Genomic DNA, 14,459 nt, shown 5'->3' on the forward strand with positions numbered 1-14,459 from the left:
CACGTTTAATTTTATTTATTGTTGCTTTCAAAACAAAAGTTGTATACCAGTGCTGCCAACAAACGCTAAATATCGTTATTAGTTAGCACCATACCCCAAACTGACAATAACAAGATTAAAAATAAAGTCGGCTTTTCTTTTCAGTATTTTCCTAACTTAAGTCGGCTTTTATATGGATGCTGATTACGGGCCTATGTATACAGTGGCACAAATGTACATTTTATTTTATAATTTTGCATATGTAGACTCATGCGCTACCATATCTGCAGTGATATCAAGTAACTTTTGACAACCAGCCAAAGCAAGTGTAACTTCAAGATCCTTTCGCAAAACTCCTAGCAACTCTTCAACACCCTTTTGACCACCACAAGCCAGACCCCAGAGTGCAGCACGTCCCACAAATACCATTTTAGCACCGAGTGCCAGTGCTTTGAATATATCATTGGCATTTGATACACCTCCATCCAACATTACCACCAAATCGTTACCAACTGCTTTGACCACCTCGGGAAGTGCTTCAATTGACGCTGGCACTGTGTCTATTTGTCGGGCACCATGATTTGAGACAATTATTCCGGCACAACCGAATTCACGAGCCAATACGGCATCTTCGCGTGTTAGTACACCCTTAACAATGACTGGCAGTCGAGTTAATTTTACCAACCATTCCACATCCTTCCACGTTAGCGTCGGATCGAATTGTTTTGAAACGTAAGCGTTGATTCCGGACGTTGATCCGTCGTCACTATGTACGCCATCCGCTTTGATCCCTTTGAAATTGCCGAGACTTAGATGCGGTGGTAAGCTAAATTTATTACGAATATCTGAGCGCCGCTGACCAAAAACTGGTGCGTCGATGGTTAGAACGATCGCTTTGAAATTTGATTTTTCGGCACGGCGTACCATTTGTTCGGTAAGGGAACTGAAATAAAAAATCTTATTAAATTTTCTTTTTCCTTTATAATTTCAGTTAACGCTACTGAAAAATTTATTTTTAGGCTCTTATCTCTAAGATGTGAATATATTTTCTAGATATACAGTGCCGTGAGGCAGATTGCGGCAGACAACGAATTCATCTAAACAGGGTGGGACAACGAATGGTATTTTTTGATTTAAACTACTTAAAAATGCTTTCCTAATTCCCATTTCCCAATTCCCATTGGGAATCATATTTTACCGCCCGAAATGATGTGCTGCAAATGGAAGTCCATACAGTTGTAAGCTATCTCCCGTACAACTGATTATTTATGAGACACCGTTTTTTTTTGCAAAATTGCTCACAACGCCGTGCAAGTTTGATGTGGATAAGTCATAATATAAAACAATATACATAAATAATTATAGATACTTGTGGAATTATTTACCGATCTCTGTAAACGTAAAGTTGAAACCACTTATTGGTATTAGGTGCCGCAGTCGCGACATCCTCAATAGACATTGTGGACAGTGTACTCAGTATATAGATGGAACCAGCATTGCCTGCAGCACGTGCACTTCCACCCTCCCCTTCCGGATGCGCCAATTTTTGCATAGCTGTGGGCGCAATACCCAAAGGCCATTTAAGGTCAATGCCTAAGATACTGCAACTAGTGTTAATTCGAGAAACGTCACGTAAACATCGTGGACGTATGCGAATTCTGAAATAAACAATAATAATTAAAAAGAATATAAAGTTTTCTAGAAGGTAGCAGTGTATTGCAATGTAGGAATAACAGTAGTAGTAAGTAACAGTGTGTGCGTAACGTAAGCAAATATTTTCCTATTGCTAATGATTACCATCCATCTACATTGTAAATCATATTTTCGACCGTTTCACGACAGTCGGTTCTACGCAAGGCGAATTTATTACAGGTGACAGCAAACACATATAAGTAAAACCCTACATGTATTTGTTGTTGCGTTTGGTGCAAGCATCACGTCAAAATCAGCAAGCTAATGTAAACATACGAATGTACACATACCAATACATACAAACAAAGCATATAATTTTGACGTAAGCCATACCTACGGTGAAAAATTCAGCTGGGTGAATGCTGTCACCTTAATAAATCCACCTTGGTTCTACGTAAGCGGAGCGACACTGGCTTATATTCGGCCAAGGATGGTCACTTCGGCAGCATTCCTCGTACATTCATGTATGGGGAATGTTTATGCTGCTACAACAACAGCAAGATTGCGACATCCGTGAGAGTATTTCTGATTCTGAAGCAACAGTTGAATAAACAAGAAAGAGAACAGCGTTGCAGGGGAAATTCGGAGCAGTACAACAATAAAATGAATGCAAATATTATATGGTAAACTCGCTGACAGTAGGACAGTAGGACAGCGGATCACGGATGTCTCCACCTTCTGTATAATAAAACCGGTTTAGCTGCAATAGCGAATTGTAGCCACGCAAAAACTCCTTCGATTATGGCGGGCACCTAAAACCGTTTCAATAATTTAAGTATACTGATTTGGTTCGAAGATGAAACTGTGCCATTTTCCGTATTCATATTTTGAAAGCATTTGTATTATAGTTCCGTCCTAATTCTTATATGTAATACATTGACAAATAGTTTTTTAAATGTAATTTTTCGTTTAACTTGATTTAGTTTTTCTTATTCCTATTTTCTTAATTTTGTTTACTTCTTAAAGCTTAATGTATTGCCAAGACGCTCTTTCATGCCATCTGTTTCAACGGTATATTGGTTTACTCACTTACATGAAATAGCAAAATGATAGAACAATTTTTTTCTGACAACAGTCGCCCTCGGCAGGCAATGACAAACCTCCAAGTATCTTCTACCATGAAAAAGCGGCTCATAAAAAACATTTGCCGTTCGGAGTTGCCTTAAAACTGTAGGTCCCTCCATTTGTCAAACAACGTCAAGACGCACATCCACAAATAGGAGGAGGAGCTTGGCCAAACTCCTAACAGAAGTGTACGCGCCAATTGTTTATTTATTTTTATTTTTATTTGACGGTCACACTTCTTGTCGAAAGGTATTCAGTTATTATCTAAAATATGAATTTAGCAAGAATAAGTATAATTTTTCTCAATATATTGATGGATTGTTTATGGAAATCGATATCTTCTATCATTACGATATTTTTTAGATACTCGCGTTGAGAGAAGATGCTAGATTTTGTGGTTGAAAAAATCATTTTTATGTGCAAATGTACCTTCTGAAAGCTTCACGATTCAAGTGCAATGTATATTGTTCTCCTGCACCGCTACGATAATAATCTAATGCACTCTTTTCCAACACACTGTGTGCTTTTTGTTCAAAATCGTCCACACAAACAAAAACCATTTTCTCTAAATATGAATTATACTGGTCAACATATGAGGTTCTAGAGTCAGTCAAGCTGCTTGTTTCTTGCTTGACTTCCCGATTAAAACTGTTGAGCATTCAGTTCATGGGATATTTGAAAATTGCAGATTAATTTATGTGATTATTGTCAGAAGATGCTCATCCATGTTATCAGCCCAATGACAGGCAAATACTCCTCCTAAAGGTCTAACACTTGGACATACAATTAGATTATTTTAATTACTGTAACAAGTTTGTATTGAAGAGATAAGAGTTTAGCTACAAAAGAAAACAGAAGAAACGCGTGCATATGTAGCAATTTTATTTATATACATATATAGTACTGCACTTATATTTAGATTGTTTTATTGTTGTTTATGGTCAGGCCAGCTTTCTTAGATTTCACATATCACATATTTTATTGCACATCCTCATAATACTGTTACATCAGCCACCTGTTCTAAATCACTTAGATTTCTGTTAAATCTCCAGTTGATACCAAGCCGTTGTTCTATTAAGCATCGGTACCGAAAATATCGAAGATGTATACCGAAAATATAAGATCGGTTACATGAAAGACGTTAGAAACACATGGCGTCGTACTGTCAGCAATAAGACGAGAAACCGCACAAGCTGGAAAAATTATGTGAAATCACTTGCCGCTTGATTCAAGTTTTTGTTTTTTGAGTAATTGTAGTTGTTACCTTACTTTTTTTCTTGTGAACTGGCAATATTTATGCATTTATATATAGTCATAATAATAATAATATTTAGATTAGGGATATGATTTTCTTCTTCCATGGGATACCGTAAATTATTATTCGAAACAATTTTTGACGTGATAACGTCTTATAATTCGATTTAACGGGCTGCACGCACGAAAAAATGTGTCGTTACCTTGCTCATTTGTCGTTACCTTGCTCATTGCATTGAATGAACTGCAAGCGAAAGCGCGGAACGAACGACAAAGCAAACAAAGCAAACGAACGGCAACGTTCGACATCTTGCTCTCTCCTACTTAAGTGAGCGTATATGTGTATGTACATATATGCGCATATGTACATATATAAATTCACGTATTTGTATTTGCATATGCCTTCTTATTGATTATTATTAATTTGATTTACTTGAAGAATTTAAAATAAAACCAAGTTTGTTAATAATACCTGTTGTTTTAATGTTATTTTTATTATATATGAAGAAAAAATGTATGGTAATATTTACCATATACCTTATAAGATATGTTGTCTATACTAATATTATAAAGAGAAAGAATTCTTTGTTTGTTTGTAATGAATAGGCTCAAAAACTACTGGACCGATTTTAAAAGTTCTTTCACCATTCGAAAGCCACATCGTCCACGAGTAACATGGATTATATTTTATTTTGGAAATAGGGCTCGAGATATAGGTCAAAACGTGGACCCGGGTAACCTTCGGATGTGTATGTACAATATGGGTATCAAATGGAAGCTGTTGGTGAATGCTTTAGTTCAGAGTATTTCCATCCGCTCCGTGACTAGGGTCTCGAGATAGAGACGAAAACGTGGACCCTAGAATGTGTTTGTACAATATGGATATCAAATGAAAGCTGTTGATAAGTGCTTTAATACGGGGTAATTTTCATACCTATTGATGACTAGGGTCTCGAAATATATGCCAAAACGTGGACCCGCCGTGTCTTTGAACCGAATTAAACCAAACTTACACACATTGGTAAGTAGGTATTGAAGATGACTTCCGTATAGTTTGAATACCTATTGGTAGATAGGGTCTCGAGATATAGGTCAAAACGTGGACCCGGGTAATCTTCGGACGTGTATGTACAATATGGGTATCAAATGAAAGCTGTTGGTGAATGCTTTATGATATGTTATGTTATGTTATGTTATGTTATGTTATGTTATGTTATGTTATGTTATATTATGTTATGTTATGTTATGTTATGTTATGTTATGTTATGTTATGTTATGTTATGTTATGTTATGTTGTGTTATGTTATGTTATGTTATGTTAAAGTATATTATGTTATGTTAATGTTAACTCATTCTCTATATCCATGCAAAATATCTATCAAACAAATAAAATTAAAATTTTCTTTTGAAAAATGCAACCATTCAATCAGTATTTTCTTATGACGTTATCACGTTAAACTATCGTCAGTAAACCGACTTTACAGACAACCTCTTTTTTTGAGTAATTGTAGTTGTTACCTTACTTTTTTTCTTGTGAACTGGCAATATTTATGCATTTATATATAGTCATAATAATAATAATATTTAGATTAGGGATATGATTTTCTTCTTCCATATGGGATACCGTAAATTATTATTCGAAACAATTTTTTCAGCACTCTTACGAACCTTCCGTTGACAGGCTGACGCTGATCGACTTTCGAAATGTGGTTGTTTAGCGCAACAACTTCCGGCAAAAAAAAAGTACCCAGCTACGCGATTGTCTCGTGATTGGTTAAACACCAAGATAAATCAATCACCATGGATGTAAGACTTTGCTCCTAGTGCTTTAGATGTACGTATGATCCGAGGATTTATAAATATACGCTTAACAACAAAGAAGTACCTCACTTGACATTCAAAATATCAGATTGCATGAAAAAAAGCAATCAGCTACTCAAGTAACATCGACAGAATTTAAAATGTTAAGGTAGGAAGGATTTTCTGTAAAGATAAGAACTATTATCTGGTAAAGAACTATAATCAAAAAGTAGCTTAATGGGTATGAATACCCTTTTTTATTTATTTCGTGTTAAATAACATACGACAGCTAGGTAAATGCTCTACACATCTATGAAATATTTAAATTATAATAGATGTAATAAATTATTACGATTTTTGACTTATTTTAAAATAAAATCGTTCTTCAGACTGATTCGGTCACATTACTATTCGGTAGTTCTAAGGCTTAACGCATTTCTTTCTTTATTTTTCCGGAGCGATAGAAATGGGCTGAAACTCACTGATATTTAAATATTCTTTAATAAATGTTGGAGTCTTAAAATGGTGTAATAATATGAAGTATTGCCTTGGATGAATAATTAGTTCTCACGTTATCCTCAGCGAACGGAAGTAAGTTACGAAGAGAACTCTAGCAATTATATATATATATATATCGGACCCTAAATACAAAAGGGTCACAACTCAAAATGTACTTCTACTCAAATATGAACGAGACGTTATCAATAAAACGGTCCGCGGATGACATATGGCAAAAATAATTTTTTTGTTTTTTTGGTAGGGCTGTTATAAGCTTACATGGCAAATTTCAGCGTAATATGTCACATAGTTTGTTTTCTGTGCTACTGTAAACAAGTCAAGCTCGAGTGTGGAAAATTTTGAGTTGTGACCCTTTTGTATTTAGGGTGCGATATATATATATAATTGGCGCGTACACCCTTTTTGGGTGTTTGGCCTAACTGTTGTTTGCTCAAATATCATTTTTTTCGCAGAGATATCGCATTTTGAAATTTTCATGTTTCTAAATTTTCCTACACCTGAAAATCGATTGAGATAACATAGACATGATATAGTCGATTACTAATATACTAACATGAAAATTTCAAAATGCGATATCTCAGCGAAAAAAAATGATATTTGAGCAAACATAACGCCATTTGAAAAAAGAAGGCTTGTATTTAAAGATGCCATCCTTTAATTTTGGTGAAAGAAAACATCTGCAAGGCTACATAACCTCAAATATGGGCAAAAACGGTGTTTTTTGCACTTTAAGGTTAGGATATCTCGAAAACCAGAGCTGATAGAGTAATTCTGAGACCAGATTTGGATTCTGCGCATCATAAACCTTCGGAAATATATAGTCCGGTTTCTGGGTCTGAGATGCTGTCGGCCTGTGTTATTTTATAAATTATATTATAAATGTGCAATAGACTAGACTCGTCGAAATTTAAGAGCCAAGGTCGACATCACTCTAAAATATGAATTTGCCTACAGAAAAACACTGTCTGGCGCTGAGCAACCACTGCTTGCTTTTTCGCTTACCAGAAGTTATCTCGAATTTTGTTAACGAAGTAGTCAAAAAGTGGTTTGACAAGCGACTTGTGTAGTGTATTTTGCCCTTTATCTAATCACCCGATTTCTTATTTTTCAAACATGTGAGTATCTCTGTGCCGCGCACGTTGTTGGATGAAAGAAGGAAGAGAAAAAACAAAAACATTGTGTTAATTTTGCACGAGAATTTTTTGCCAGGCATTCTTAATAATTCAGTTTGTTAATGCCCCAACGTGATCATGTCTGGATTGTGTGAGAAAAGGTATTATAATTACAGCATTTAAATATTTTATAACTTAATGATATTTTCTACTCACCCAGTTTTGCTGTGGAAGCGCAATTCATTAATTTCTATGCCGGTGGCGACGTCGCTTGGTCCAACGATGGCGACACTATTTATTGTTTGAATAATACGGAAGTATGTGCAGTGAATGTTCCCACGGGCCAACTGCTGCGCTCATATGGTACTAATGTGAACACAGCACAGCCTGAATTCACGACAGGTAACAAAAATGAAAGATTGGATGACGATCAATTGGAGGATGAAATTCCTTGTTTCTCATTGTCACCGGATAATACCTTGCTTGTGACGGCTCATCGTAGTGGACTGTTGCGTTTATGGTCTGTTGATACCGGCAAAGTTGTGAAATTATGGAAGTCGCAGCATCGGGGACCAGTAGTCAAAATTCAGTTCAGCACGTGTGGCAAAATAATTTGCTCTAGCGGTGGCGACTCATCTTTGCGCATATGGGACTATGTACATAGCACATGTGTGTGTGCTTTGCGTGAATTCAGTGGCCCGGCATTAGTTTTGGCGTTTCATCCGGATGCTGCGCGTACTGAAGTATATGCCGCTGGCTCGGATAATTCAATATATTGTTGGGATTATGCAGAAAAGCGACTGTTGGGGCAAATGCGCGGTCACCTTTCGCAGGTCACGGCCCTCACCTTCCTAGCTGGTGAGAATGGTTATAATTTTCTGGCATCTGTAAGTCGTGACAAAGTTTTAATTGTATGGCGTCTTGCCGATGCAACACAGCATAAGGTTATACCCATGTATGAAGAACTTGAAGGTATAGTCTGCTTAGATGTAAATGGTGGCAAGAAAGAATCGCACAACGTAGTTGTGGCATGCGCATCTGGACGATTAAAGATGGTTGATTGTAAAACATCCAAATTAACTACCCTGAGTGAAGATTGCAGTCAGGAGCTTCGACAATTATTACACTGCAAAAACACCCAGCAATTAGCTGTGGTGACAGTGGAGCAAAATATTATGGTGTACAAAGCGACAGTTGAATGTGTGGACGCTAAAAAGCTAGAATGTACAAATCAGTTGATCGGATTCAATGATGAAATTCTAGACATTTGCTTTTTGGGTGAGAATGACCGTTTTCTAGCTGTGGCTTCGAACAGTAAAAATATAAAGATTTACGACACGGAATCTAATATGAATTGCAAAATTGTTAGCGGGCACAGCGACACTGTGATGACGCTTTCAGCGGCTGCCGGCACAAATTTGTTATTATCTGCCGGCAAAGATCTTAGCATTTGTTTGTGGAAAGTGGATCCGAATGCATTCACACTCAACCTTGTGGCCAACAACAATAGCAGTCACACTTCAACCATTGGATGTATCGCATTTGGTTGCAATACAGCTACACACTTCGCATCGGTTTCACAAGATGGCAGTCTCAAAGTATGGCATTTGAAGAAAAATAAAGATGCACCGCATTCGTTCAATTTAAAGTACTCCGCACTGTCGCATGAAAAAGAAGTGAATAGTGTCAGCTTCTCGCCCAACAACAAGTTATTGGCTACAGCATCTCAAGACAAAACGGCCAAATTATGGAGCGCTGATACCAATACGTTGGTTGGTACCCTGCGTGGTCATACGCGTGGTGTTTGGTGCGTGCGTTTCTCCCCGGTCGATCAAGTTGTGCTCACCTCGTCCAGCGATTGTACGCTACGCCTTTGGTCGTTAGCCACCCAAACTTGTATAAAACGCTTTGAGCAAGAATGCACCATATTGCGCGCTGAATTTATCGACTACGGCAAGTACATAGTGTCGGCAGCATCCGATGGCCTACTCAAGTTGTGGAGCATTAAAACGAACGAATGTATACAAACATTGGATGCACACACAGATCGTATTTGGTCGCTGGCAATATCCACACGCAGTGGGAAATGTTTTTATAGCGGTGGTGCAGACTCCAAATTGATACAGTGGCACGATGTAACCAAGATTTGTCGAAATGAAGAAATTGATAAACGTGCACAGTTAATGCAACAAGAGCAAACGCTACAATCCTTGCTACAACAACGTCAAAATATGAAAAAAGCCTTCGTGTTGGCGCTTAAACTTGGGAAGCCAAAAACCACCTACAACATCATTAGTGATTATGTACGCCAACGCAATACCGAACCAGTGCGTGAGATAATCAATACTTTGAATAGTGATCAACGTGTGACGCTAATGGAGCATACCAAAGCTTGGACGACCAATTCGCGGCATTGCAAGATTGCCAATCTTGTATTGCATTATTTACTGAGCGATTGCATCGCAGTGCCCTCAGAGCACGGCGTACCTGGAATGCGAAATGTGGTGGAGGTTCTCACGCCATACCTGCAACGCCACCATAAACGCGTCAACGAGCTGACCAAAGAGCTAATGTTTCTTGAGTATATCGTCAATAGTATATAAGTGTTCTTCAAGTTGCTTGAAAATGGGTTGTTTGCTGAGGTTGGTTTGATTTATGTAATATTAATAAATAAAATAGCAGAATACATGCAGTAATGTAAAATGAGAGTTTTTTTTATTTATAAGGTCAAAAGATTCTTAATGGTGTGGCCAATATCAGACCGTTAGCTGGCTCTCAGCGAATTTGACAGAATTAGCGGATGGGCCGATATAGCAGGAGTTATGAATCGGTTTGTTTACGACAAAACTAAGAATGTGTTAGTGATATACGAAAAAAAAAATTAACACAATATCCCGGAACAATGACAGATTTGATGAGTGTGTGAATATGTGTGAAATTATAGTGCAGGTTTTAGCCGGCGAATACTTCTGTGACGTGGTAATCGAAGTTTCCCTCACAATTTTGTCTTTCATCATAGTTATTGGCCAAACCTAGTAATCTATCATCCTTGATAAAATAACTCTCTTCCAAAGTGGCCTTCACTGTTGACAGTTATAATTTCGAGGTGGTAAAAGACTTCGTTTATTTAGGAACCAGCGTTTAGGAACACCATTTAGGAACACCGATAACAATGTCAGCCTTAAAATCCAACGTAGAATCTCTCTTGACAACAAGTGCTACTTTGGACTAAGTAGGCAATTGAGCAGTCAAGTCCTTGCTCGACGAACAAAACTAACACTCTACAAGGCTCTCATCATGCCCGTCCTAACGTATGGCGCAGAAACTTAGACGATGACAACATCCGATGAAGCGACGCTTGGAGTGTTCAAGAGAAAGATTCTGCGTAAGATTTTTGGTCCTTTGCACGTTGGCAATGGCGAATATCGCAGACGATGGAACGATGAGCTGTATGAGCTTTACGACGACATAGGCATAGCGCAGCGAATAAAGATCCAGCGGCTGCGTTGGCTGGGTCATGTCGTCCGAATGGATATAAACGCTCCGGCTTTGAAAGTATTCGATGCGGTACCAGCTGGTGGTAGCAGAGGAAGAGGAAGGCCTCCTCTGCATTCGAAAGTTCAGGTGGAGAAGGACTAGGCTTCACTTGGTGTGTCCAATTGGCGCCGGTTAGCACGAAAAAGAAACGACTGGCGCGCTTTGTTAAACTCGGCCAAAATCGCGTAAGCGGTTGTAGCGCCAATTAAGAAGAAGAAGAAGAAGGTGGCCTTTATATATGATGCTTTCCATTTCAATTCAACCGGGCTACTCGGGTCATGTTCTTCGATTTCGATGTAACTTAAATATGTTGCTCTCTGGTCAAAATAATGAGACACGTATTTTTTTGTTCGCCCGAAAAAAATTTTTTTCAAGAGTTATCGGCAATTTTGTTTTTTGCCTCAAACTCGATTTTTTTTAATTATATAAGAAAAAAATTTTTTGAAATGCCCATAACTTAGTCAAAAATGAACCGATTTTAATAATTCTGGGTTCAAAATGATCGTAATTACTTACACAAGCGACTTCATGTAGAAACAATTGCAAAAAAGTAGTTGAAAATTTTTTATTTAGTAAAAAAGAAAAAAAATTTAAATTTTTTCAAAATTCAATATTTCAAAAAGTGCATTTTTTTTTTTTTATAACTTTTTCCAAATCAAAAAAACATCTCAAACTTTAATTGAGCTGCATGCCTAGTAGCTAAAATGCGTTGTTTTTGAGTAATGAATTTTTAAGTAAACACCCTGTTTCGCACTTTTTGTTTTTTGCAAAATAAAAAATTTTCAACTACTTTTTTGCAACTATTTCTACATGAAATCGCTCGTGTAAGTAATAACGATCATTTTGAACCCAAAACTATTAAAATCGGTTCATTTTTGACTAAGTTATGAGCAATTAAAAAAAATTTTCTTATATAGATTATTTCCATTTCAATTCAAAAGGGCTATTCGGGACATGTTCTTCGATTTCGATGTAACTCAAATATGTTGCTCTCTGGTCAAAATAATGAGACACGTACTTTTTTGTTCGCCCGAAAAAATTTTTTTTCAAGAGTTATCGGCAATTTTGTTTTTCGGCTCAAAATCGATTTTTTTTAATTATATAAGAAACAATTTTTTTTAAATACTCATAACTTAGTCAAAAATGAACCGATTTTAATAATTTTGGGTTCAAAATGATCGTTATTACTTACACGAGCGATTTCATGTAGAAATAGTTGCAAAAAAGTAGTTGAAAATTTTTTATTTTGCAAAAAACAAAAAGTGCGAAACAGGGTGTTTACTTAAAAATTCATTACTCAAAAACAACGCATTTTAGCTACTAGGCATGCAGCTCAATTAAAGTTTGAGATGTTTTTTTGATTTGGAAAAAGTTATAAAAAAAAAAAAATGCACTTTTTGAAATATTGAATTTTGAAAAAATTTAAATTTTTTTTCTTTTTTACTAAATAAAAAATTTTCAACTACTTTTTTGCAATTGTTTCTACATGAAGTCGCTTGTGTAAGTAATTACGATCATTTTGAACCCAGAATTATTAAAATCGGTTCATTTTTGACCAAGTTATGGGCATTTCAAAAAAAGAAATTTCTTATATAATTAAAAAAATCGATTTTGAGGCAAAAAACAAAATTGCCGATAACTCTTGAAAAAAATTTTTTTCGGGCGAACAAAAAAATACGTGTCTCATTATTTTGACCAGAGAGCAACATATTTAAGTTACATCGAAATCGAAGAACATGACCCGAGTAGCCCGGTTGAATTGAAATGGAAAGCATCATATATTTTTTTTTAAATCACGGAACTACTATAGGTATGCTTTTGTGTTTGGGCTTGCGCAGAACAGCACGATGAACGTTTGCTTTGTTGATTATTGTGTTTCTCATTTGCTCGACAACAGTGCAGAGAACGTTAAATATAGAGAATTCTCACTCATTCATTAACGTTCTCTGAACAGCGGAACTGAGTAGAACTGGAGAAATGCCGAAAAGTTTTGAATTGGGTAGCAAATGCGAACTTCTGATTTTCAGCTTGAAAAACTCCAGTGAAAATAAACTATTTTTAAAGTTTATTAAACATTTCTTTATTAACTTGCCAACATACACATTTTATACATTACAGGAAGAATGCTCCATTTAAATAAACACTTTTGTTCTCTCATAAGTCATTACATAATTTAACTCGTTTTAAAGGAAACTTAATCGAAAGGGTATAAAAAGCAATTAAATAAACAAAAGAGTTTTTATATAAAAATATGTCGCTCACTACTATAATTCTAAACTTAACACATACTACGTATGTATATAAAAAAAGTAAGGAAACCGTTATAACACTTATAAAATATATGTATGTATATTTGGGGTTTTTCATTCAAATGTACGAAGATTCACATGTTCTTGTGTTTTTAAATCCATATACGAGTGTAGATACTTATTTGTATGCGCTTTGACTTAACTGAGCGCAAAAACACCAACACATTTGAACCCTAAGAGAACTGCGCAGTGGGTTGACATGTCAGTGGGTTGTGCGTAAAAAGTTGTTTCGTATTTAAAAAAAGAACAAAAAGCAAAAACAAAAAAGCGTCTGTTAGGATGTGTGCTCGTTGCTGTGACAACAATTTGTACACTCTCTCTTCGATAGTAGTAATAACAATATTAATTTTTTCCGCTATACATATGTACATATAAATTCACTATGAAGGTACAAAAGTTCCAACTCTAAAATGGAGTGTCGAATGAGTGTCAAATGTTCTTAAGTATGTTTTGTACGAGTATGCTTGCATACATATCTATGTGCACATTATATTTTCTATTTAAATTGACAATGTCAGTTTTTGTATAGCGAACAGCCAAGTTAATCCTCTGAGACATTTCATTTTGGCCGCATATGTAGTAAGTTTGTAAATATTGTACATATTTATAAGTTCATATGTGTATATATATATGTAAGTATCTTCGTTATGCATTTTGAATGTTCACATGAATGTATAACTTCCATTCTTAATTTACTACAAATATCATCACTATTTGGTACATTTTGGATTTTATACACTCACATTTACATATATATTTTTAAGCTAATTTTTTACTTTATGTATTTATTTTCATACTTTATGCTTTGTGACCAACCAAATCTCAAAGAAATAATTTTCGGTACAAAGCCGGTCTAAGCATTAATTTTGAGAGCTTGCATTTATGCAGTTCAGCTGTTTGTTGTGAAAAGAGGCTTTTACTCGATCTGCATTATCAAGTCGTCGCCTTCCAATTTCATGCCGTTGATGATCTCCAGCTTCTTTACCACACCTGCTTTTGGAGCCTGTACAATCATTTCCATTTTCATGGCCGAGAGCACAACCAATGGTTGACCTTTTTCAACTGTATCGCCCTCCTTTACACGAATATCAATCACTGTGCCGGGCATTGGTGCACCCACTTCGTTTTTGTTTGACTTGTTCGCCTTAGGATGGATATGAAGTTCCTACGGAAGACACGGAAAATATTATTA

General features: G+C 36.2%; 3 protein-coding genes across 4 annotated transcripts in view; 1 reads left to right on the top strand and 2 right to left on the bottom strand.

The window, feature by feature from the left end:
* LOC129246022 (uncharacterized) lies at nt 1-3,397 on the bottom strand. The gene is made up of 3 exons (XM_054884516.1): nt 3,166-3,397; nt 1,365-1,637; nt 1-922 (listed from the first exon to the last, which is right to left on the bottom strand). Exons 1-3 carry the CDS (start codon nt 3,393-3,395, stop codon nt 226-228), a joined length of 1,200 nt encoding a protein of 399 aa, XP_054740491.1. The 5' UTR covers nt 3,396-3,397; the 3' UTR covers nt 1-225.
* Nucleotides 3,398-7,446: 4,049 nt separating this feature from the next.
* Nucleotides 7,447-10,117, top strand: LOC129245450 (transducin beta-like protein 3). Its single transcript, XM_054883623.1, has 2 exons — nt 7,447-7,582; nt 7,642-10,117. Exons 1-2 carry the CDS (start codon nt 7,560-7,562, stop codon nt 10,022-10,024), a joined length of 2,406 nt encoding a protein of 801 aa, XP_054739598.1. The 5' UTR covers nt 7,447-7,559; the 3' UTR covers nt 10,025-10,117.
* A 2,896-nt stretch (nt 10,118-13,013) lies between these two features.
* Nucleotides 13,014-14,459, bottom strand: part of LOC129246470 (pyruvate carboxylase, mitochondrial) — a 74,303-nt gene continuing 72,857 nt past the window's right edge. For both annotated transcript variants that reach the window (XM_054885326.1, XM_054885325.1), the window contains one exon: nt 13,014-14,432. In XM_054885326.1, the coding sequence (XP_054741301.1) occupies nt 14,184-14,432 (249 nt within the window). In that variant the 3' untranslated portion in view covers nt 13,014-14,183. The remainder of the gene's footprint in view (nt 14,433-14,459) is intronic.

This window comes from Anastrepha obliqua, chromosome 4 (assembly GCF_027943255.1).
Source record: "Anastrepha obliqua isolate idAnaObli1 chromosome 4, idAnaObli1_1.0, whole genome shotgun sequence".
Lineage (NCBI taxonomy): Eukaryota > Metazoa > Arthropoda > Insecta > Diptera > Tephritidae > Anastrepha > Anastrepha obliqua.

What these genes read in the sequence shown, in the direction of transcription:
- LOC129246022 (XM_054884516.1), bottom strand. Translation starts at nt 3,395, where the DNA reads ATGCTCAACAGTTTTAATCGGGAAGTCAAGCAAGAAACAAGCAGCTTG. An exon ending in AATCGTGAAGCTTTCAGAAG is followed by an intron (nt 1,638 to 3,165) that starts GTACATTTGCAC and finishes TGTTTATTTCAG; the next exon opens with AATTCGCATACGTCCACGAT. An exon ending in CTTTACGTTTACAGAGATCG is followed by an intron (nt 923 to 1,364) that starts GTAAATAATTCC and finishes TTTTTATTTCAG; the next exon opens with TTCCCTTACCGAACAAATGG.
- LOC129245450 (XM_054883623.1), top strand. Translation starts at nt 7,560, where the DNA reads ATGTCTGGATTGTGTGAGAAAAG. An exon ending in TCTGGATTGTGTGAGAAAAG is followed by an intron (nt 7,583 to 7,641) that starts GTATTATAATTA and finishes CTACTCACCCAG; the next exon opens with TTTTGCTGTGGAAGCGCAAT.